The following is a 25984-nucleotide window of genomic DNA, read 5'->3' as shown; positions in this document are numbered from 1 at the left end:
GATGTAAACGACATGTTTCTTTATGAAACACTGAACACTTCATGTTATGGTAGAGATGTTCTGATGCTCAGGTTTGGGATGCTCTGTTACCACCATAAGGACCAGTGTTCTTACTGAGAGAACTTCATTTAACGAGAATAAATGTTTACTTCTAGCTGAACTTGTCCGGAATGAGACATTTCAGTAGCTGGGTGTTGGTGCTATGGATCATGTTCCTGTTTTTGCTCTGTTCATCCTGGTCCTACCATCTTCAGGTTTGTAGCTCTACTCAACAACTTTTTGTAACCATGTGTATAGTAGTTTGAGCTTTTATTCATCTGTTTTGCATTTTCCTTGAATTGAATACAATGCATTTCCTTACAAATCATATAACCTAAATAGTTGGATGCTTCAAAATGTAGATGAATTCCTGGATTCCTGGGTTGGATCCCCTGGTGTGGAGTTTGTGTGGGTTTCCCCCCACAGTCCAAAGACATGCAGTCAGGTTAATTGGAGACACTGAATTGCCCCATAGGTGAATGTGTGTGTGTGTGTGTGTGTGTGTGTATGTATGTGTGTCTGGCCTGCGATGGACTGGTGCCCCGTCCAGGGTGTCCAGGGTGTTACTGTGTGCCTTGCTCCCATTGAAAAGCTGGGATAGGATCCAGCACCACCCCCAACCCTAATTGGATAAGCAGTTAAGAAAGTGAGTGAGTTGGATGCTTTAAAATGTAAATAAATTTCTGGACTCCCAAGTTGGTCCAAAATTTGATGATCCATGTTCTCCTAGCAGGATTTTACAGTATTCCAAAGAGCAGCATGTTATGGCACTATATCCTTGGCAAAGGGCGGCACGGTGGCTTAGTTGCCTCACAGCAAGAAGGTCCTGGGTTCGATCCCCTGGTGGGGCGGTCTGGGTCCTTTCTGTGTGGAGTTTGCATGTTCTTCCCATGTCTGTGTTGGTTTCCTCCGGGAGTTCCAGTTTCCTCCCACAGTCTAAAGACATGCAGTCAGGTTAATTGGAGACTCTGAATTGCCCTATTGGTGAATGTGTGTGTGTGTGTCTGCCCTGCGATGGACCGGCACCCCGTCCAGGGTGTTACTGTGTGCCTTGCTTTCATTGAAAAGCTTGGATAGGATCCAACACCCCCCACCCCCGCAACCCTAACTGGATAAGTGGTTAAGAAAGCTTCAAAATGTAAATACATGTCTTGACTCCCAAGTTGGTCCAAAATGTAATGATCCATGTTCTCCTAGCAGGATTTTACAATATTCCAAAGAGCAGCCTGTGATGGCACTATATTCTCGGCTTAGGGTGGCATGGTGGCTCACTGGGTAGCACTGTTGCCTCACAGCAAGAAGATCCTGGTTTTGATCCCCAGGTGGGGCAGTCTGGGTCCTTTCTGTGTGGAGTTTGCATGTTTTCCCCATCTGTGTGGGTTTCCTCCCACAGTCCAAAGACATGCAGTCAGGTTAATTGGAGACACTGAATTGCCCCATAGGTGAATGTGTGTGTGTGTATGTGTGTCTGCCCTGCGATGGACTGGCGCCCCGTCCAGGGTGTTACTGTGTGCCTTGCTCCCATTGAAATGCTAGGATAGGCTTCAGCACCACCCCCAACCCTAATTGGATAAGCAGTTAAGAAAGTGAGTGAGTTGGATGCTTCAAAATGTAAATAAATTTCTGGACTCCCAAGTTGGTCCAAAATTTGATGATCCATGTTCTCCTAGCAGGATTTTACAGTATTCCAAAGAGCAGCGTGTTATGGCACTATATCCTCGGCATAGGGCGGCACGGTGGCTCAGTGGCCTCACAGCAAGAAGGTCCTGAGTTCGATTCCCTGGTGGGGCGGTCTGGGTCCTTTCTGTGTGGAGTTTACATGTTCTCCCCATGTCTGTGTTGGTTTCCTCCGGGAGCTCCAGTTTCCTCCGACAGTCCAAAGACATGCAGTCAGGTTAATTGGAGACACTAAATTGCCTTATAGGTGAATGGGTGTGTGTGCCTTGCTTCCATTGAAAAGCTGGGATAGGCTCCAGCACCCCCCAGCGACCCTAATTGGATAAGCGATTAAGAGAGTGAGTGAGCCTGTGATGGCACTATATCCTCTACTTTCTTTGTTTACAAGTGCCCTTGTAGTATGGGGTTTAGGTCAGGTCACTGTGGAGGTAAGCCCATGACATTTAGCACCACTGGATCTCTAAACTGTGAGTAGTTGTTGCACAGCTCTAGGGTTTCCCCCTTCTTTTTGCTGCAATAACAGCCACCTCTATACATAGAAGGCTGTGTGCTGTGCCCCCATGTAGTCAAAAAAACATTTGCAAGGTATAGCTCTAAATGACATGATGATATTCATGATACTGGTGCTTGTTGAGGTTGATGGCTGAGCTCTGTGCATGTCTTTATGAACCTTGCTTTGTGCACAGTTGTGGTGGAACAAAAAAGGCCATCCACTAAACTGTTTGTTCGTATACATCTGTTGAGACTAAGTGGAATTGATCCCTGCGAACTCAGTGATTAGAAGGCTTGTCCACATTTAATAGAACAAATTACAATAACATAAAACTATAATAATAATAGCAACAATAATGATTGTATTGCTGTGTTCTAACCTGCTAGTTCACCACTCCAGAGTGTTCAAACTTGTGAGGTCAAATCTCAGCAGTGCTTTCAGCCTGACTGGGAGACGCAGTGTATTAGGGAGGGAAGATAAAACAGGGTTTTTCCTCACTGCTGTTGTTATATGCGTTCTCTGGGACTGGTCTGGATGTCAGTGTTGGGGGATTCTCATAGAGCACAGCATGGCTCTTTGTTGTTGACCTTTACTTTCATCATAGCAGCATTGGACTGCAACCCAACAGTCACTCATTATATTCCTGAATTCACTGCTTTATTTTTTTCTACTTTACTACTTCAGAGCAATTCATATTGTGCATTATAATGTGTACATATTTAGTAGGTGTAGGCAGGGCAGAAGGGGCAATTGCCCAAGACACACAAGCACTGAGGGGGGTCGGAGGGGTAATTTTGCAAGTTTACAAATCAAGCGAATGAGCTGGATGAACTATCTGAATTTTTAGAGTGATCAAAATGGCTTTAAAATGTTTTTTCATAGACAGGAAGTCACTTAACCACCCAGGTAACTGGTGAACCCGGCTTTACCTTTTGTATGTTCTGTATAAAAGCTGGGTTGACATTCAGAATGTTAAATGTGAGGAATATTAGATGGATAATAGAATCTCAGGAGCGGTCTTGGCTTTCCCCAGATGCCAAATCTGGTTAACAGACTCAATGGTAATTTTTCTGAGCAGAGTAGTGCATGTTTCAGAGCAATAAATAACATAACACTGATCTCCCTTTTTCTTTTACCAGTGTTGGGCAGTCACCTGCCCCAACCTGTAAACCTCACCATGGACTCCCGTTACTTTGTTCACTTGCTCAGTTGGCAGGCCGGACCGGAATCTCCTGAAGGACTGCGTTACACTGTCAAAGTTTGCAGCTTATGGTAGGTTGGTCTGACCATGTACATTTTTATCTGGACACTTCAGTTCCCTGGGAAACTGTATTTTGTTTAATAGCACTGCTGGCTATTTAAGTCAGTAAAAAACACAAAAAACAACCCAGCATTTTATAATAAGAACACCATACCAACAACCAAACATGGTAGTGGTCGTGTGATGGTATAGGGGTTAGTTTTATAGAGAACAATGCATTTTATTTTCCATCCGAGGAATTCTTGAGAACAAATCTGTCGGTCATCTGTCCATGTACTGAAGCTGAGGTGCGATTTGATTATGCAAAGGACATTGATCCAATTTAAAACTACGTTCACATCTGAATAGCTGACACTAAAAAGTTTTAAATTTTGTGGTGACCAAAGTTTTACCAGATTTGTTGTGTCTAATTACATTTTTTTAACATATCTTAAATCAGCTGCTAAATGTGAATATTAAAATATTGGGGCCTGTGGTAGCTAACTGGTTAAGGTGCTGTACTACTCATCTGGACTAGGTTGTTGGTTCAAGCCCTACTCCTGCCACATTGCTATTGTAAGGCCCCTAAGCAAGGCCCTTAACTCTCATTAACTTACAGTTATAAGTTGCTTTGGATATAAAGTTGCTAAATGATATAAATGTAAATATCTGTTTACCCGTGTAGTGAAAGCTGGAAGACGGTGGAACATTGTGCGAAGGTGAAATTCCCATTGCGCTGTAACCTTACGGAAGTTTTCTCCGATCCACGTGAGACCTACTATATCAACATTACAGCCATCTTGGGAAACGAGACATCCACCCCCACATCCTATGATCCATTTAACCCAGTTAAAGGCAGTGAGTAACTCTTATTTAACCATACGCTTTGCATGTCGGTTATATACAGAAAATCTAAGAAGTTTATGTGTGTATATATTTGTCCAAATATATATAAAAATATTTCGGTAAAGCCTCTCTACATCATTTTAAAGTGTATCTGTGTACATTTCTGCCCATTTATTAAACACAGCATTTAAAAAAAAATATTTTAATGTTCGCTCAGGTGGCACAGCAATAAAATACACTAGCACACCAAACCTAGGATTTCAAATGCATCGTATTGAGTCTCAGCTCTGCCATCCGGCTTGGCTGGGCAGCTACATGAGCAGTGATTGGCTGTTGTTCACAGGGTGGGATTAGCCGGACCAGGGTTCCTCATGGCTGGTGCGATTGCGGCCTCTGCTGGCTGATTGATGGCGCCTGCGCAGTTGAGGAATAATGCTAATCGGGGTGTGCCTCTCCGTGCACGGGGCTGATCCGCATGTGAACTTGCCTCGTGCAGGTGAAAAGATGCAGTCTGTGCTGCACATGTGTCGATGGGGGCGTGTATTAGTTACAAAGCGTGACACAATCAGGGTAATTAAATATGACTAAATTAGGGGGAAAAATTGGAGAAAAAATGGCCATTCACTGATTTCTGAAGGCATGGCCGGGTTTGCAGTCAGCGTTCCAATTTATCCCAAAGTTGCTCATTAGCTTTGAGGTCAGAGCTCTTCGCATGCCACTGGAGTTCTTCAGCATCTAACTCATCCAGCTATGTCTATATTTACGTGGCTTTGTGCACGATGGCGCGGTCATGCTGGAATAGGAAGGAAAGGATCTTTCCCAAACTGTTGCCTCAAAGAAGAACCATATCATTTATTATATTGCATGGATTTCAGCATGACACCTGTTGGCCATAGGGAATGGCTGAACCACCTGAACACAATAATCAAATAGGGTGTCCCCATACTTATAGCTATATGAACAGATACCCAAACACTGACCAGTTGATTAGGACATGACGGCATGTATTAACTTTAGTAGTCATAAAATACTATGTTATTGTTTAAAAAAAGGTTGTATATTGCTAAAATTTCCTGAAGTACAGTAGACCCTTGACTTACGAATTTAATTGGTTCCAAGGGGCTGTTCTTAAGTCTAAATGTTCGTTAGTTAAACCCTTTTTTTCCCATAAGAAATCATGTAAATAGAATTAATCTGTGCCAAACCTCCCCCTTACCTAACCCTTCTAATGTCTTAAATGGTCTTTTTTGTTATAAATACAACTATATTTTCCCTTAAATCTTAAATTATATAATAGATATTCCTGTAATAAACAATAATAAACAAAATACACAGTAGTACTGTACTGTACATAAAAAACACACATCACATTTCAGTACAGTACGTGTGCTGTACGATTCACCATAATAAATTTCCTTCTTATTTTTAATAATTATATTTATATTCCTTCTTTATTATTTCCTAATTTATTTCAGTAGTGTTGTATTTTGTAGGTGTAATTGCACCAAAGAAAGAATACTTTACTCAGCGAATTCCTTCTTCTCTCTCACTCACTGTCCCCGCTGTCTGATACACAGTGACCGCTACTGGCGGGAGAAATGTAATAGATTTTTTCATTTTCTCACCACTGCGCTTTCTCTAGACCTTATTTGGGGCCATTTTAATATTGAATTTTACAAAATATAAAGAAAACACCGGAAAAACACAGTTCGCTGTCTGAATGTTCGCTCACTGTATATATATATATATATAGAGAGAGAGAGAGACGGATGGAGTCATCTTGTTCGTGACATCACGTGTTTCGCGAATTTCCGTAGTCAAAGGTCATGCCAGCATCTTTAGGAACAACAGAAGTGTTTTTTCTGGTTATATTATCAGATCAATCAAGAAATGAGCATTGTACCATTGATGACTTGCATAAACATAGTTTTTCAATCTACCTGTGTGTTTTATTTCTTGTCTCACAGCTGTCCTGGCATCCCCGTTGCTGAACGTTTCACCATGTAATGAGTCCTTGTGTGTGTATCTTCAGTCTCCGTCTCAGAGGCTGGACAGTCTTTACATGGAGTTCCGCTACAGCCTTAATGTGACCAGCGAAAGAGGAGATAGCGTAAAGATTCGTCACTTTTTTTATGCTCATACTTATTATGCAGCTTATCTTTATCTGTTGGTTCATTTATTCCCTGCTAACTCTGTCTGTCTGTTCATACAGTTTCCGGTAAACACCAGAGGGCTCGAAACTGTGGTTCTAAAGGACTTGGCACCTGGTCTGAGGTACTGCGTCTCTGTTGGTATTAAAGATCATCCTGCAGATAATTCGGCGTCTACATGTGCGTCTACAACTGGGGCTGAGCAAAACTTCGGTAATGTCTGATTAAGATGACATAAATTAATTCTTCTTTTTTAACCTGTGTAGCTTAATGTGGCCGATGTGTAGAAGAACCATTGACCACCTTGACCCGATGTTTGTGTGGTGAACCATTCTCAGCACTGCAATGACACTGACAGGGTATTGACATGGTAGTACAGTGGAACCTCGATTTAACGGGGGGTGCACTGGTGCGAAAATATACGAAAACGCAGCACTGCAGTCCACAAAAGTGCTAAACATTCACAGTAAAATGAAAAATGATATGTAAATATTTTATGTGAAACCTGTAAATAAATATAAAATTGGTGTACTGTACTACTGAGGAGAAATTTCATTTACCTTGTGTGGTGGAGGAGATTTTTTTTTGCCGTGATCGTATAGTGTGGACTCAGATATCTATTATTCTGAGTCTGAAGCACTGTTGGTGGCTACTGGAGCAGTGATGGTACATAACTAAGCACTAGAACTGCAAAAATTAAGCATAAAACACAGAGAAAAATACGAGAACAAAGTGAGCCTCCTGACAAAATAAAGCATATCACTCATGAAAACAGAAAGATGTGCGCTGGCCTACAGACAGTCACTGAACTACTGGTCTTGGTACGCTTTTCACAAAAAATCTGAAATCCGTTAAATGGAGGTCTGTAAAATCGAGGCTCCGCTGTATGTGTTATTCTAGTCTGAGTATCTCAAATACAGCAGTGTTGTTTTTTTTTGTTTTTTTTGCTAATCTTTAAACATACTCTTTATCTGGAACACCTGCCCTGTTAGGACTGGTTGTAGGTGTACAGTTAGATACTAGAGCGAGTCTTTTTTTTATGTGTATGAACATACACACATCTAGTCATTTATCAGGACATTGACTTTGTTTTTTATTTGCAGCTTTATTCATCTTCTATCATTGACTCTGAGGTGGTTTAACATTTCAACAACACTGATGCACCTGCTACACTATACAAGTACAACACACACTACCATGTCAGTACCTTGTTGCTGTCATTGCAGTGCTGAGAATGGTCCACCACTCAAGTAACATGTAGAGAGTGGGTGTCCTGTGGGGTTTCCTTTTGATTGAATAATAGGGTGCAGATGGTGGCAAAGTGTACAGAGCAACAGATGGGCTAGAGTCAGTGGTTGTACATCTGTATGGTAGTTGTAACCTATAAAATAATCATTGAATGTACGTACCAGATTGGTATACCTAATAAGGTTTATGGTGATATAAAGCGCAAAAATCAAAGTAGCTTAGCTTTGTTTGATGGCTTGTTACCATCCGTGTTCCTCTTTAGTTTGATTCCACAAATAGTTTGACCTGACCGTGGCATGGAGCATTGTCCTACTGGAAATAAATGGCCTGGTGCATGTGTCCTTCACAAAGAAATCTGCCCGGTTTCAGCCTGGCTAAAGCACTCCCAGATCATCACTGAACTTCTGCCAAATTTCACAGTGCGTGCAAGACACTATGGCTTGTAGGCCTCTCCAGATCTCCTGGCTAACCATTGGGTGACCAGATGTTGAGCCAGGCAGAAAATTAGACCTATCAGAGAAGATGACGTTACTCCAGTCCTCTACGGTCCAATACTTAGGATTTTTTGGCTTTTTTTTCTGCTTTGGTCCTTGTAAACTGTAAGTTTAGTTATGAGAGAACTCATGCTTTAAGGTCTTAATTTTGGATGCACTTTGGATTACATTCTCATACTCATGAGTAAATATTGTTTCTGGTTTAGATTTAGTCATCTTTGTGAGTTTGTGTCTGCTGGTGCTGATGCTGCTGATGTGTGCTCCTGGGCTGATTACTTCTGGGACTGTTTGTTTGAAAACTCAACTACCATCAGTTTTGGTGAGACACACTTCTATTTTTTCATTGTTTATAACACCATTGTTTTATTAACGTGCTATTCATTGTTAGAATTAATTAGGAATAGGCAGCCAGTCACAAAAATAGCAAGTAAGTGCATGAGACAAATTCCACAACTGGATACATATTGTCTCATGAATGGAAACGTTAATGATACAGAATGGGATATGGTAGGGAATATCTGCATTTGGGTTAAACTGATTAGTCTGGATTAATCAAATATTGATCCACAGTCTAATATTAACATGTGTACTGTTACACCCCTAGTTCACAAACTGTCAGGTAATATACATCAGATACATCATTATGTATTTGCCTTGAATTCAGTACAATATTTTTTTTATTATAAATCATATAATCAGCCAAAATATTTGGCTGAAATGCTGAATATTTAAAAAAATCTACATGAATTCCTTAGGATTTAAAGAGGCCATATTTTTAGATGGTGAACAACGACCCATGTTTCTAATGAGTCGATCAAATCCAACCAAATTTAAGTCGTCTGATCATGTGCTTTAATGATAATAAAAAAGACCAAACTCTGCTATCGGCTAACTGGGCATCTACAGTCCTGCTCACCATTATTGGCACCCATGAAGTTTAAGTACATAATGTGGAATATCTCCTGGAAAAAAATGAATCAAGTGTAACAGCTTTTTTCTATAGAGAACTTGTGTTTGATACAAAAGAGCAAATGATAAACAACATTTAAAACTAAAAACAATGGGAGAGAAAAAATAGAAAAATCTAAAGCTTGCTGTGGCACTGGTATTGGCACCCTTTACAGTAAATCAGTATGGAAACACATTTTGACTCACCTGTGCTAAATCACAAATGAGAATCACCTGTGATAAATTGTCAGTGCCCATGTGACATTAATTACCCAATGAATGATGACTTCAGTGTTTTAAAAAGCCACAAGTTATTCCCTGTTCCTTTGTCACAATGGTGAAGACAAAGGAGCTGTCTGAGGACATCAGAAGTGCTATTATTAGCAAACACAAGACCTCCAAAAAGTATAAGGCCATCTCCAAAGACCTTGGTATCCCTGTTTCAACAGTGCGCAATGTTATTAAGAAGTTTGCCAAGCATGGAACAGTCAAGAACCTCCCTGGACGTGGAGGGAAGAGGAAAATTGATGAGAGATGTCTTCGAAGGTTGGTGCGAATGGTGGAAAAAACACCATGTCAAACATCCAAAGACCTGAAGGCCAACCTGGAACAGTCTGGGGTCTTGGTTTCAACAAGTACCATACGGCGCACACTAAACCAAGCAGAGCTTTATGGGCGAAGGCCAAGAAAGAAACCATTGCTGAAGAAAAGACATAAAAAGGAACGACTCAACTTTGCCAAAGAGTACCTGGACAAACCACAATCCTTCTGGGAAAATGTTCTGTGGACCGATGAAACAAAAATAGAGCTTTTTGGCAATGCACACCAACAGTTTGTTTACAGACGGCGCAATGAAGCGTATAAGGAAAAGAACACCCTACCTACAGTTAAGCATGGTGGAGGATCCATAATGCTGTGGGGCTGTTTTGCTGCGTCTGGTACTGTGGGCCTCGACCGTATCACAGGAATCATGAAATCGGAGAATTACCAAGAGATTTTAGAGCAAAATGTCCTACCCAGTGTAAGAAAACTTGGTTTGAGTCGAAGATCATGGGTCCTCCAGCAAGACAAAGACCCAAAGCACACATCCAAAAGCACACAGGAATGGTTGAAAAGGAAGAAATGGACTGTTTTAAAATGGCCAGCAATGAGTCCTGATCTCAATCCCATTGAAAATCTGTGGGGTGAGCTGAAATCTGCCATTGGGAAAAAGAACCCTGCAAACATTCAAGAGCTCGAACAAACTGCAAAGGAAGAGTGGGAGAAAATACCAGCTGAGAAGTGCAAGAAGCTTATAGATGGCTACAAGAAACGTTTGGAGGCTGTCATCACTGCCAAAGGGTGTGCAACCAAATATTAAGGAGGGGTGCCTTTATTACTGCACATGCTGTTTTTTTCTGTTTCTTCTTTAAAATGACAACATGTAAGCTGAAAAACAATGTTCTTCGTTATATTACTTTGGACCTCCAATTAAAAAATCCTGATAATATAAATTTGGTACATTTCCATTTATTTCTGAAGATATTGTACAGGTTATGCAAAAAATGAAGGGGTGCCAATAATGGTGAGCAGGACTGTATACGGACATTATTATCTATCTCTACGGCTGGGAAGAGGATCTAAATAGATTTCTCATTACTGCTGCATTTGCGGCCTCTGCTGGCAGGTCGAGGCGCTGCACAGAGACACGGAATAATAGACATCAGTGCTTAACTCTCCATACACGATACAGATTCTTGTCTGAACCCACCTCATAAAGGTGAGGAGAAGTAATTGGCAAAGACACATGGAGGGAGTGTGTGGTTAGGTATGGCACTCCTCGATCAGCTAGATAATTATGTACAACTAGATTGGGAAAATAAAGGATGGATGGATGGATGGATGGATAGATCACTTTATTAATCCCAGGGAAAGTCAAGTATTACAATAGCTCAGCCGCTCAGGTGGCGCAGCGGTAAAGTACACTAGCGCACCAGAGTTGGGGTTTCGAATACATCGTATCTCAGCTCTGCCTTTCCGACTGGGCATGAACAATGATTGGCTGTTGTTCAGGGTTAGAGGGTAAAAAAGTCGGATCATAGGTCCTCATAACTGGTGCGACTGCGGCCCCTGCTGGCTGACTGATGGCGCCTGCACAGGGCTGAGGAATAATGCTGATGGGGGTGTGGCCCTCCATACACAGTGCCCGTCAGTGTATGAACCTGACTCGTGCAGGTGAAAAATGCAGTCTGTACTGACTGTACGTGCCAGAGGGGGCGTATGTCAGTTGAGAGGCGTCCTCAGTCAGTGGTGAAGGGTCGAATCAGTATAGAGGATCAGGGTAATTGGACACGACTAGAATAGGGGAGAAAAATTGGGGGGAAAAGTGGGGAAAAATAGAAAGAAAAAAAAAGTATTACAACAGCTCAAGGTACATCAGGAAAAAATGAATCATATCATTTATTTAAAAACATTGTATTAAAACAGGGAAAAATGTGCCGTAGCATTTACACTAGTGTTCAGCCCTCACTGCATGCTAGTATTTTATGTGATTTGTGATTCGTTATTTTTGTACCACTAATTCACTGCTGGCTTATTTTTACCACTTACAGACAACGTGCTGGTGTTTTCACCTTTGGTTTGAAATCTTGCGTGACTATAATAAATGTCATGTTCCTGATGCAGTTGTGGTTACATAGTTGTGGTTACAAGCCTACTGTGTTTTTTCGCTTTCAGAATTGCTCATGAGTTGTGATTGCAGTTTCAACAGGCTGTTATTTGCATTTCTTTCCCTCCTCACCTTGCCAATGCAATTAAATGATAAATACAGCACATGGATTGTTCATTTAGCTTAAAATCATATTACACTTCTGTATTACTGCCATTGTCATCTTAAGAAATTCTTAATATTTATGTATAATGTTTAATAGTATTGATTTTACCATTCTTTAACATGTTTACTGGTAAAATGTATGAAAAAACTTTGCACTATTAAACTTATAGTGGAAATAATTCAGCAGCGCAGGCTAAAGACCTGAAAAGTTCACTCATGGACTTCGATGACTTCGAATTTATTTCATATAGGATTAATATCTTTGTTATAACGCCAATGCATGTCTGCATACACCGATCTGCCATAACATTAAAACCACCTCCTTGTTTCTACACTCACTGCCCATTTTTATCGGCTTCACTTACCATATAGGAGCACTTTGTAGTTCTACAATTACTGACTGTCCATCTGTTTCTCTGCATACATTTTTTAACCTGTTTTTACTCTGTACTTCAATGGTCAGGACCACCACAGAGCAGGTATTATTTGGTTGGTGGACTATTCTCAGTCCAGCAGGAACAGTGAGGTTTTTAAAAACTCCAGAAGCTCTGCTGTGTCTTATCCACTCATACCAGCACAACACACACTAACAGTGTCACTGCAGTCACTGCAGTGCTGAGAATGATCCACCACTTAAATAATACCTACTCTGTTGTGTACTCTGTACTCCCCCCACAGTCCAAAGACATGCAAGAGAGGTAAATTGGAGATACAAAATTGTCAACCGATGAATTTTGTGCAACGAGTAACTACTGTTTTCTGACATGAATGTAACCAAAGTGTAAAGCATGACGTTAAAATCCTAATAAATAAATAAAAATAATATTTATTTATTATTAGTGTGATTGCCTAAAGGCAATCATACTATTGTTATCCGAAAGTCATATTATTAGTGTGATTGCAGAATGCAAGCACACTATTGTTATTGTTATTTTCGTTTTCAATATATTATTATTATTCTGCCCGTTTTTTGTCCGTGCTTCTTCTCCCGCAGTTTTCGAGATATCGACCCCGTTCCAGCGCCAAATCGTCCGGCCCATACGGGAATAGAGCGCTTGTATACAACTTTTTGATCGAACCAACACTGTGGGCACAGTGCCCGTTTTAAGGTGCCCGTTTTTCCCCATTGACTCCCATTCATTTTGAAATGAATTTCGAGCTATCAACGCCGTTCCAACCCTTGATCGACCGGGTCATTAATTAGCGCCCAAATCCAAAAAATCATCCGGATACGCCCATCCGTGTGGCATTTATGCCCGTTTTTGCCCGAATTTTTGGACAAAAATCTTGACACCTTTGGCTTTCCACAGAACGTCAACGTGATGACGTAGACGGCATCTTCAGGCCGTTCTGAGAATAGAAAATGGCGGCCGCCAAAAAATCTGACTTATTTTGGTCTGTAACTAAAGTATTAGTGATTTTTAAGATGAAAACGCTGCACAGAATGAAATTATAGTGCAGTTAGACTTTGCAGTGAGCGTCATATCGTTCGCGCTGCAACAGAAACAAAGATATTTATATCCGTTAGCTTCAAGGCTAACGGATGCATTGAAATCAATGGGAATTGCTAAATGCTAAAAGAGGGACCGAAGTCTGAGTGCACTATGCCTGAAATCTGTAAATGAGACACAGCCGATCATAGATTGCGCAATACCATGGCCCCTGCAGTGATAATCACATGTAAATGAATGAGTACTGATTTGTAAGCAGTACAAACGTGCAGAAATGCATTTTTTTACAGGTTTGGCTTTTCAAACACACCCAGAGTGAACTTGTGCTCACACCACAGCTTGTGCACAGATACAGTGGCCTGTCTGGGAGAAAGTATTCACACCCCACGCACCGCACCACTTCTAAACGCATGCGCGCCCCCGACCTGCGCACGCCCGCCGACCGGCACACGGCAATCACACTCGCATTTTCTCCGGAAATGCACTCTCTAGTTATTATTATTATTCCACCCGTTTTTTGTCCGCGTTTCTTCGTCCGCAGTTTTCGAGATATCGACCCCGTTCCAGCGCCAAATCGTCCGGCCCATACGGGAATCGAGCGCTTGTATACACGTTTTCGATCCGCCCGCCCGTTCGCCGGCCACGCCCGCTTTTGTAGCGTTTTTTGGTCCCATTGACTTCCATTCATTTTTTTAGAATGGGATTTTCCTATACCCGCCCTCGACTCAAATCGAGAGCTAGGATTTAAAGATAAAGTATTTACCCCCCCATCCCCCAAACACACACTGTACCTCTTCTATACAGCATTTAGATACGCTCACTTCCCACTGATGTAACCCCACTCACATACAACATTTAGATACGCTCACTTCCCACTGAGCATGGGGATTCAAACCCACACCCACCTGCCACGCCCGTTTTTCGGCCCCATTCACTTCCATTCATTTTATGAAAGTTCGAGATATCGACGCCGTTCCAACTCTAAATTGTAAAGCCCCCTGATGTAACCAAGACTCAGGTACAGCATGGGGATTCGAACCCACGCCCACCTGCCACGCCCGGTTTTTGTCACCATTCACTTCCATTCATTTTTTGAAAGTTCGAGATATCAACACCGTTCCAACTCTATATCGTAAAGCCCCCTGATGTAACCAAGACTCAGGTACAGCATGGGGATTCGAACCCATGCCCACCTGCCACGCCCGGTTTTCGGCTCCATTCACTTCCATTCATTTTTTTAAAGTTTGAGATATCGACGCCGTTCCAACTCTATATCGTAAAGCCCACTGATGTAACCCCGACTCAGATACAGCATGGGGATTCGAACCCATACCCACCTGCCACGCCCGGTTTTTGTCCCCATTCACTTCCATTCATTTTTTGAAAGTTTGAGATATCAATGCCGTTCCAACTCTAAATTGTGAAGCCCCCTGATGTTACCCCGACTTAAGTACAGCATGGGGATTCGAACCCATGCCCACCTGCCACGCCCGTTTTTCGGCCCCATTCACTTCCATTCATTTTTTGAAAGTTTGAAATATCAACGCCGTTCCAACTCTTAATCGTAAAGCCCACTGATGTAACCCCAACTTGGGTACAGCATGGGGATTCGAACCAACGCCCACCTGCCACGCCCGTTTTTCGGCCCCATTCACTTCCATTCATTTTTTGAAAGTTTGAAATATCAACGCCGTTCCAACTCTTAATCGTAAAGCCCACTGATGTAACCCCGACATAGGTACAGCATGGGGATTCGAACCAACGCCCACCTGCCACGCCCGTTTTTCGGCCCCATTCACTTCCATTCATTTTTTGAAAGTTCGAGATATCAACGCCGTTCCAACTCTAAATCGGAAAACCCACTGATGTAACCCCAACTTCGGTACAGCCTGGGGATTCGAACCCACGCCCACCTGCCACGCCCGGTTTTTGGTCCCATTCACTTCTATTCATTTTTTGAAAGTTCGATATATCAACGCTGTTCCAACTCTATATCGTAAAGCCCACTGATGTAACCCCGAGTTGGATACAGCATGGGGATTCGAACCCACGCCCACCTGCCACGCCCGGTTTTCAGCTCTATTCACTTCCATTCATTTTTTGAAAGTTCGAGATATCAACGCCGTTCCAACTCTATATCGTAAAGCCCACTGATGTAACCCCGACTCAGGTACAGCATGGGGATTCGAACCCATGCCCACCTGCCACGCCCATTTTCCGGCTCCATTCACTTCCATTCATTTTTTGAAAGTTCGAGATATCAACGCCGTTCCAACTCTATATCGTAAAGCCCACTGATGTAACCCCGAGTTGGATACAGCATGGGGATTCGAACCCACGCCCACCTGCCACGCCCGGTTTTCAGCTCCATTCACTTCCATTCATTTTTTGAAAGTTCGAGATATCAACGCCGTTCCAACTCTATATCGTAAAGCCCACTGATGTAACCCCGACTTGGGTACAGCATGGGGATTCGAACCCACGCCCACCTGCCACGCCCGGTTTTCAGCTCCATTCACTTCTATTCATTTTTTGAAAGTTCGAGATATCAACGCTGTTCCAACTCTATATCGTAAAGCCCACTGATGTAACCCCGAGTTGGATACAGCATGGGGATTCGAACCCACGCCCACCTGCCACGCCCGGTTTTCAGCTCCATTCACTTCCATTCATTTTTTGAAAGTTCGAGATATCAACGCCGTTCCAACTCTATATCGTAAAGCCCACTGATGTAACCCCGACTCAGGTACAGCATGGGGATTCGAACCCACACCCACCTGCCACGCCCATTTTCCGGCTCCATTCACTTCCATTCATTTTTTGAAAGTTCGAGATATCAACGCCGTTCCAACTCTATATCGTAAAGCCCACTGATGTAACCCCGACTCAGGTACAGCATGGGGATTCGAACCCATGCCCACCTGCCACGCCCATTTTCCGGCTCCATTCACTTCCATTCATTTTTTGAAAGTTCGAGATATCAATGCCGTTCCAACTCTATATCGTAAAGCCCACTGATGTAACCCCGAGTTGGATACAGCATGGGGATTCGAACCCACGCCCACCTGCCACGCCCGGTTTTCAGCTCCATTCACTTCTATTCATTTTTTTAAAGTTCGAGATATCAACGCCGTTCCAACTCTATATCGTAAAGCCCACTGATGTAACCCCGACTCAGATACAGCATGGGGATTCGAACCCATGCACACCTGCCACGCCCATTTTCAGGCTCCATTCACTTCCATTCATTTTTTAAAAGTTTGAGATATCAACGCCGTTCCAACTCTATATCTTAAAGCCCACTGATGTAACCCCGACTCAGATACAGCATGGGGATTCGAACCCACACCCACCTGCCACGCCCGGTTTTTGGTCCCATTCACTTCCATTCATTTTTTGAAAGTTCGAGATATCAACGCCGTTCCAACTCTAAATTGTAAAGCCCCCTGATGTAACCCCGACTTGGGTACGGCATGGGGATTCGAACCCACACCCACCTGCCACGGCCGATTTTCGGCTCCATTCTCTTCCATTCATTTTTTGAAAGTTTGAGATATCGACGCCGTTCCAACTCTATCGTAAAGCCCACTGATGTAACCCCGACTCAGATACAGCATGGGGATTCGAACCCACACCCACCTGCCACGCCCGGTTTTTGTCCCCATTCACTTCCATTCATTTTTTGAAAGTTCGAGATATCAACGCCGTTCCAACTCTAAATTGTAAAGCCCCTTGATGTAACCCCGACTTGGGTACGGCATGGGGATTCGAACCCACACCCACCTGCCACGCCCGTTTTTTGGTCCCATTCACTTCCATTCATTTTTTGAAAGTTCGAGATATCAACGCCGTTCCAACTCTAAATTATAAAGCCCCCTGATGTAACCCCGACTTGGGTACGGCATGGGGATTCGAACCCACACCCACCTGCCACGCCCGGTTTTTGTCCCCATTCACTTCCATTCATTTTTTGAAAGTTTGAGATATCAACGCCGTTCCAACTCTAAATTGTAAAGCCCCCTGATGTAACCCCGACTTGGGTACGGCATGGGGATTCGAACCCACACCCACCTGCCACGCCCGGTTTTTGTCCCCATTCACTTCCATTCATTTTTTGAAAGTTCGAGATATCAACGCCGTTCCAACTCTAAATCGTAAAGCTCACTGATGTAACCCCGACTCAGGTACAGCATGGGGATTCGAACCCACGCCCACCTGCCACGCCCGGTTTTTGTCCCCATTCACTTCCATTCATTTTTTGAAAGTTCGAGATATCAACGCCGTTCCAACTCTATATCGTAAAGCCCACTGATGTAACCCCGACTCAGGTACAGCATGGGGATTCGAACCCACACCCACCTGCCACGCCCGGTTTTTGGTCCCATTCACTTCCATTCATTTTTTGAAAGTTCGAGATATCGACGCCGTTCCAATTTTAAATCGTAAAGCCCACTGATGACACCCCAACTTGGATAAAGCATTGGGTTACGCGCGCCCGCCCGACCGGCACACGGTAATCACACTCGCATTTTCTCCGGAAATGCACATCTCTAGTTATTTATTTAAGGGGAAATGTGATGCAACACCCATAATAAAAATCACCTAAATATAGCCTCAAGCAGCAATTTCCAGCATCCTAGCACAGATAATCACAGTGTAGCCTAATACATGAGCATGGGACAATTCTTGAAGGATAGCCTACACCCCCCTCTTTGGGGTAAACAAGGGTGTCATACCACCAGCAGAGGTCGTCAGAGTGCAAAGAGGAGTTGAGTGTATCCAAATTGGGATGATTGCTTTAAATTGATGTGTTTATGGGGGAGTTGTAGCCTAGTGGTTAAAGTACTGGACCAGTAATCCAAAGATTTAAACTCCAGGTTGCCACTGTTGGGCTCTTGAGCAAGGCCCTTAAGCCTCAATTGCGTAGATTGTATACTGTTACAACTGTAAGTCGCTTTGGATAAAAGCATCTGCTAAATGCCAAAAAACAAATTATTATACTGACATTGTATTATTCTGTTCTCTTTTCAGAGTTCCTTTAAAAGCCCATATAAAGTGCAGGTGCTTGTTTTGCCCACTGTTGAATTCATAACCTGTGTTTCACTGGAGACCAACCCAGCCAGTATAACAGCTGAAGAAGAAAAGGATGAAGAGACTGACCAAGAAAAAGAAGATGAACTGGTGGCCTATGAGAAACGACATGGTTGTGAACAAGTTGCGTGTCATGAGGAACATTCAGAAGCTGTGTTAGCTCAAGTTACTCCGGAGATTCAGCACAAGGATAATAGCAAGCCGTTGACTGAATTCAGCACACCAGAGTCCCAAATCTTCCAGAAAGAGCCAGTGTTAGCTCAGCATGACTGGCAGCTGAAACCTCCAAAATCTACAAACTCGATCATCTCATCACTCCCGATACCACTAGAAACTAAAAACCATCAGAACAATCTGGACATCCTGAAAGTTACAAGAGGAGAAAATGAAAGACAGAAAGAACAGGATGAGAGTGAAGTGAACGTGAATTTATTTTCTTTGACACTGAGAGGCCAAAGAGAGGAACAGCAAGAGGAGGTCGAGGAAGAAAAGAATTTAATTCATGTGCAGAAAATCGAACCCTTGGTGCCTTTGTTTAGTTTGAAGCTGGGGAAAACCACTACTGATGAGCAGCCCACAGTCTCTCAGACCTCCAACAGACACTTTTTAAGCTCTGAGGAGGATGAAGATGAGGAGGAAGAGGAAGATTATTCAGGCTATATGAAGCGGAATTAAAAGTTGGGTCTGGACCAAAAAATATCCTTACGTTCATAAACCATGTTTGCATTCGTTCTACCATTCCACTTATCCTTATATATATATATACACATACACTGATCAGCCATAACATTAAAACCACCTCCTTGTTTCTACACTCACTGTCAATTTTATCAGCTCCTCTTACCATATAGAAGCACTTTGAAGTTCTACAATTACTGACTGTAGTCCATCTGTTTCTCTACATACTTTTTTTAGCCTGCTTTTACCCTGTTCTTCAATGGTCAGGACCACCACAGAGCAGGTATTATTTAGGTGGTGGATCACTCTCAGCACTGCAGTGACAATGACACGGTGGTGGTGTGTTAGTGTGTGTTGTGCTGGTATGAGTGGATCAGACACAGCAGCGCTGCTGGAGTTTTTAAATACTGTGTCCTCTCACTGTCCACTCTATTAGACACTACTAACTAGTTGGTCCACTTTGTAGATGTAAAGTCACCTTGTAGATGATCACTCATCTATTGCTGCTGTTTGAGTTGGTCATCTTCTAGACGTTCATCAGTGGTCAGAAGACGCTGCCTACGGGGCGCTGTTGGCTGGATATTTTTGGTTGGTGGACTATTCTCAGTCCAGCAGTGACAGATGGTCTACAATCAGTAAGTGTAGAACTACAAAGTGCTTCTGTATGATAAGTGAAGCTGATAAAATGGACAATGTGTGTATAAACGAGGTGGTTTTAATGTTATGGCTGATTGGTGTATGTCAGCAGTCTTTTTTCCCTGCATTGTCCGATTTGGACGTACTCACGTCCCCGTGTGCTGCAGGCCAGCACACTCCTCTTCCTCCGAGATGTGTTACTCTTACAGAGACTGTCATCGTGCCTTCTCATTTCTCATTCCCTGCTTTGAGGATGCACGAGAAGGGCACAAGGACACAGGAATCAATGAGACGTCTTTGCTTGCTAAACCTTTACTTCAAAGTGACATTATTTTTGATGACGTGTTACCATCGGTGTTGTTTCACTGGCATTATTTGAAATTGTCCGGTTAGTATTAGAAAATAATTGTTACAGGCTGCTTCAGACACAAGACACTGAGGTATCCTCGATCTCTTTCAAAGCCTCTTACTCCCCTTGTTGATTCCTCAGAGCACATCTGAAAGTAGACGTCCAGAGATAGACGACTACCTTTCAATTCCAGACTGCAGGCTTAAGAACAAATGAGACTGTCTGGATGCACCCATGCTGTTCTGTTTGCATTCCTTGGCTGATCATGTCAGCGCCTTGTCCAGACAGTAGGAGTCACTGTTACAGCTGCAAAAAGCTGCTTTTTCATTTTGTACTCCCTCCCTCAGACACTACCAGTTGCCCCGAATGTTTAGTGTTTACAAAAATGTTTTTTATATGTCTAAAAGCTCAGAGTGTCCTGCACAAAACAGATTGATTCTGTCACTGCTAGATAACCACATAGTGCTGAATTTTTTGCCATTTATTGCCAATTGTTTGAAATTGAGAAAGTACATGGCATTTTCATTTAGATCAATCTTCTTTATTTTGAAGACAGTTATTGGCATCCCTGGTAATGATGGGTAAAAGGGTTTACAAGAAATTACAAGAAAGCTTTTAGAAAGTGTGTTAAATTTCACACTTAAAAATATGAGAAAGTCCAAACCGTAATTAAAATAACTTTCATTTAAGACAAAAATTTCATGTCAAGAAAAGATTATTAACAAAAACCGCGTGCAACGATGATGGGTCTGTTCGAAAACCTAGTGAGCTGCCTTGCCTGCCTAAGTAGAGAGGATTCTAATAAGTCATTAACTTATAAGTCAGGTTATTCGAACGCACTACTTAGACAGCGATTACTTTGCTTACTAAGCTAACTCAGTTACTCATGCCATTCAAACCAATGGGATGGGGCGGCACAATGTGCTATCATGTCAACTAACTCGACTATCTCCCTCCGTGATCCGAAAATGGTTAAATTCGCTGACAAGCCCAAATTTGCAAATAAATGACACTTGTGCACGTTTATACAAATTAAAAATCAATAATCATTTACTTACGTTTAAAACTATAGATTTTTTATTTTTCTGTAAGAAAAAAAAAGTGCCGCACTGAATGCTGGGATTGCCTTCACCGCTAAGGCAGCATCGAATGCTCCCTCATTATTCAGTCAAAATACCGTTCAGATTTAAGGTGCCTTAGTAGGCAGCATTTTAAGGCATCTAAGAATTGGAGCAGCCCCCTTCTCAGGGGCGTGTGTAGGATGACATAAAATGCTGTCTATGTAGAGAGCTCACTAGGTTTTCGAACACGCCCTATAATTCTTGTACAACCTCTCTTTGACAATAAAACAGCATTTAGTCTTCTCCTATAACATCCTCTAAGGTTGGAGAATACAAAGCAGGGAATATGAGACCATTCCTCTATACAGAATTTCAGGAAAGTCTTTTAAGCCATTCCCTGATTGATAAAGTCCACAGTTTTCTCATGTGTGTGTTTTCTAGTGTATTTACATACACACGGCCTGGTGAAACAGGATGTCATCGATTACTGCTTGAAAATTGACACTCTGATAAACTTAGAAATAAAATGTAACTGCAGCATTGTTTTATATTTTACTTTTTAAGTATTTCTAGGGATGCCAATAATTGTGACGTGGTTTTGTTAAAATAAATACTTTGATTATGTTTTTACTTTATTTTTTACAGATTTTTAACTTAATCTAAATATCTGAGAACCATTTAACAGTATTCTGATCATCCTGACCTGATCTCAGATGCTCTAGATGAGACATTTACTTGATTTAGTACAACCTGTTTAGGTCAAAAGGATACAAATCGACCTTTATGTTGACCTTTTTTGTGCCAAGTTGTTAAATTGCTTTTATTACTACTTATTAAATCACAATGCATTGTTGCTGTACATTTGTCAATAATTTTGGTGCCTGGATTAGTATTCTGTGTAATGTACCATTAGTTGCGCTCTGTAACTCCCAGTGTTATATTAGTGCCTCTTTTCTATTGCATGGTACCCTACAGTACAGTACAGTACAGTACAATACACATCCAAAACTAGAGCAATTCTTGCTGTACTTGATGTGCTATTGTCCATTGCCAGCTGCACAAAGGGTACTGGTGAATGTTTAAGTTCACTGATGGTGACCCCCACTTTGATTTTTTAAAGATGGAACTTGTTATTCAGCCATGATAATAGCCAAACCAGCTGATATGGTGTTAAGAATCAAACAAACCCTAGGTGCCCAGGTGGCGCAGCGGGATATTCCTAAACTCGGTGTCGCTGGGCGCCATCACATTTCTGCTAGGGCGGGATGACCGGACTATGTGTGTGGGGTCTTCGGCCCTGATTAGCGGATAGAGAGGCGCCTGTGCAGCGTGCATAGATGAAAATGGGTTCCGCTAAGGGCTGCGCACGGGTCGGAGAAGGCATAAGCAGCAGTGTACCCACCTCGACTGCAATCAGGGATCCCCCAGCAGCGAAAGACAAATTGACTACACTGAATTGGGAGAAAATGCATAAATAACATAGAAAAAAGAAGAATCAAACAAACAAACCCAGGTAGTATGTTCTTTATGAAACTGTTTTAAAAATGCTTTCACTTCTGATGATAGACTCCAGGGCTGGTTGCACTTCCTCTTTTAGTCACACGCTGATAAGAGCTTGCTGCTCGTCAGCTGACCAAAAGCAGTGCTCAGCATTTACCATAACATGTTCTCGCTCCACCCATACAGCTTGATCTGGTGTGCTTGGTCCCTGGCCTAGAAGGGTAACCAAATTTTGCATGGGTACTCGGCAATGGGTCACAGATTTACAATGTATTGTAACATACGGTACTGTGCAGTGAAAAGTGACCAGTTACATTTTGTCCAACACATTACATTTTTTATTGACACGTTATTTTAGTACTAGTAGTCATTGTATACTTGTAAAGGAATTATGTTTATAGCTACTGAAATGTTTTATATGTTCTTTTAAATGTATTTTAAAAGTATCAGATTTAATAATGGTCTGTTTGCTCATGCTTTTGTTGTTACATTTATTTTTGTTACATTTGTATTCCTTTCTTTTTTTTATTGGAGGAACTGAAATAATGGTGTTGTTGTTTTCCTTAACCGTTTTATCCTGGTCAGAGTTGCGGTGGATCCGGTTCCACTTAAAACACTGAGAGCAAGGCATTAACACCCTGAACAGGGCTCCAATTTATCACAGGGCTTTGGCAATTCCTCCTCAATCGTGTCTTTGTTACTGCTCAGCCAGCCCATAGGACTGCTAAAATACGAACCCAGATCTCCGCAGACTAGCATAATAGACCACTGTGCCACCCAAGTCGCTGTGGCAAAACATTATTTTATTTGACAATAAACGTAAAGTATCATGAATTGCTTCTTTATTGCTATTGCATTCATTTTCACCATCCGCTTCAACCTGATCAGGGACTCAGGGCAAGGTGCCAGTCCATTGCAGAGCGACACACTTATACAATCACTTACTTAAACACAGGGACAATTAAGCACAGCTTGTTTACTTTCTGCATGTTATTGGGAGGTGAAGGGAAACCGCAGTGCCTGGAGGAAACCCACACTGTGTGTTCAGCTGTGCCATCATGCAGCCAAGTTTTGCTTGTTGACAAACTACATGCAGAGATGTTTCTGCTAATTCACGAAAGTGTTTCAGAAGATAATTGAGGGAAAGAAAGTGGATTAAATGAAGGTTCGACAAGCACTTACAGCTGGCAAAACACCCAGTAGTAAAATGTATTCATAACAGCCCCGGTTCTGGACTGCTTTGCTTGGGGGGGCAGTAAAACCTAATGAGGGGGCATGTTGATAGTCATGTTTTTGAAGCCAGAAATATATTCAAGGCTTGATTTGTGCATGAATGATGACAGCCAAGCTATTGATACTGGCTTAAAGTGATGTATGAGGTAAAGAAATAAAAATGCATGTTTTCGAACTTAAACTTAAAACCCAATGATTAAAAAATACATGTTGATTATGTAAATGGAGAAAAAAGATTATCTAATTGTATTTCATTTTAATACGCCCCCTTAATTAAATTGCCATTAGTTCATTAGCCTAACCGCTAACGGCTAATAAAATAATTTAAGCAACACCTATGTAAGAGGTAAGTAACATTAAAGCAACGAAAAACCACAGTTAAGCAAATATTACCATGTGGAAGTCAGTTTAAACTCAGAAGAGTGTTTACCAGTATACCTGCCTCTCGCTCACACTAACAGAACATATACTGCCGAACTGAACTGTTTGGGGCAGTCTGCCGATTTTTATATGACTCAAAGAGCCAATCAGGAATAAGCAAGGAAATATCTTCACACTGTAAAACAAAATGCTTTTTTGTGATTGGTTCAGAGATAATTTTAAAAATAGCCGTTGCTTGCATTGTGCTTGGGGGGGCAAAGACACAATTTGGGGGGGCAATGCCCCCCTCAGCCCCCCCCTAGCGCCGGCCCTGATTCATAATGATGCATGAATATAGTGCCATCGATATGGAATCACAGTGATCAGTTGCACAACTTGCCTTTGATAATCCAGTGAGATCAAGAGCGATGAGAGTTTAAAGAGCGATTTCTTACATATTTCCAATAAGTGATCTCCACTCCTGACTGAGAAGGGTTGTGACCAACACACGTCCCCTTTGACACGTGCAGTAGCCAATTGCTTCTTTTTCACCTGCACAAGGTGGGTTCACATGGAGATTTGTATTGCACACACTGACCTCTATTATTCCTAATCTCTGTAGACATCATCGATCAGCCAGCAGAGGTTGTAACTGCACCAGTAATGAGGAATTCTATTGGCATTCCCACCTTTGGACAAGCCAATCATTGACTGTATAGGCACCCAGCGTTTTTTATCGCTGTGCCACCCAAGCACCTGGTGAGATTTGTGTTACATTGTTACTTACTTTTTTCTACTTGCACTGTGCTGACCTCTGCTTGTTGTAAGACAGTCTTGCTGGCTGACAGGGGACCACAAGTTAGCACATAACCTTCCCTCCCTTATTAAAGACACAGGTAGTTATGCCTGTCAGATGCACAGCCAGACTGGTGGCAACTTTAAAAACCAAAAGCCTTTAGCCTTAAAAAACAGAAGCTCTTGAGAGTTCAGGGATTTGATCCATGCCTCTGGTTACCATCTGTGATGAGTCTGGCATTTATCCAAAGCAACTTTTAATTGTGACTGAATATAATGCCAGCAATTGAGGGTTGAGGGCTTTGCTAAGGGGCCCAACTGTGGCAAATTGTTGATAATGGGGAACCATGCTGATTAAACCAGCAACCTTCTAATCATCAGTCTGGTACGTTATGCATTAAGCCATTTAAGCTTGTGGTGACTTTCCCCCAACCTATCAAAACAAGCCAGTTGTTGTAGGCCTTGCGCCCCTTGTTTCTGGCATAGGTTTCTGACCCACCATGATGAGCAAAATAAATAGACATTAGGGAATTAGATGAATAATGTTCATATAGCAAACCATATTCAGTTTTGACAAGTTTGTAAACAGTATTCAAAGTGGGCAATCTTTCAGCTTGTATCCTGTACAGTCTCTGGCCTATAGAAAATGTACATTTGTAAATGTGTATTTGCTACACTTTCTGCAGTCATGTTTTGAACATTTACCAATATAATCCTTAAAAGTCTTGTCTAATGTGTATATATATTGTATATACTGTATATAGATGTATTCAGAAGTCCACAAAATAAAAAAAAAAGACATTTCCATGCTGCATTGCTCTTGTGGGTTTTTTTTTTTTGTTAGTATGTGTGTGTTGTGTTCTGTGTGTGTGAGAGTAAAAGA

At 42.1% G+C, this 25984-nt stretch overlaps 1 protein-coding gene across 1 annotated transcript; it reads left to right on the top strand.

Annotated features, from left to right (window-relative positions):
• Positions 1 to 33: 33 nt before the first annotated feature.
• Positions 34 to 19190, top strand: LOC134323859 (interferon alpha/beta receptor 2-like). Its single transcript, XM_063005407.1, has 7 exons — positions 34 to 254; positions 3349 to 3481; positions 4135 to 4307; positions 6263 to 6405; positions 6508 to 6658; positions 8394 to 8506; positions 18430 to 19190. Exons 1-7 carry the CDS (start codon positions 203 to 205, stop codon positions 19162 to 19164), a joined length of 1500 nt encoding a protein of 499 aa, XP_062861477.1. The 5' UTR covers positions 34 to 202; the 3' UTR covers positions 19165 to 19190.
• Positions 19191 to 25984: the final 6794 nt, after the last annotated feature.

Source organism: Trichomycterus rosablanca, chromosome 12 (genome assembly GCF_030014385.1).
Source record: "Trichomycterus rosablanca isolate fTriRos1 chromosome 12, fTriRos1.hap1, whole genome shotgun sequence".
Taxonomy (NCBI): Eukaryota; Metazoa; Chordata; class Actinopteri; order Siluriformes; family Trichomycteridae; genus Trichomycterus; species Trichomycterus rosablanca.
This window is presented reverse-complemented; position numbering and strand designations above follow the sequence as displayed.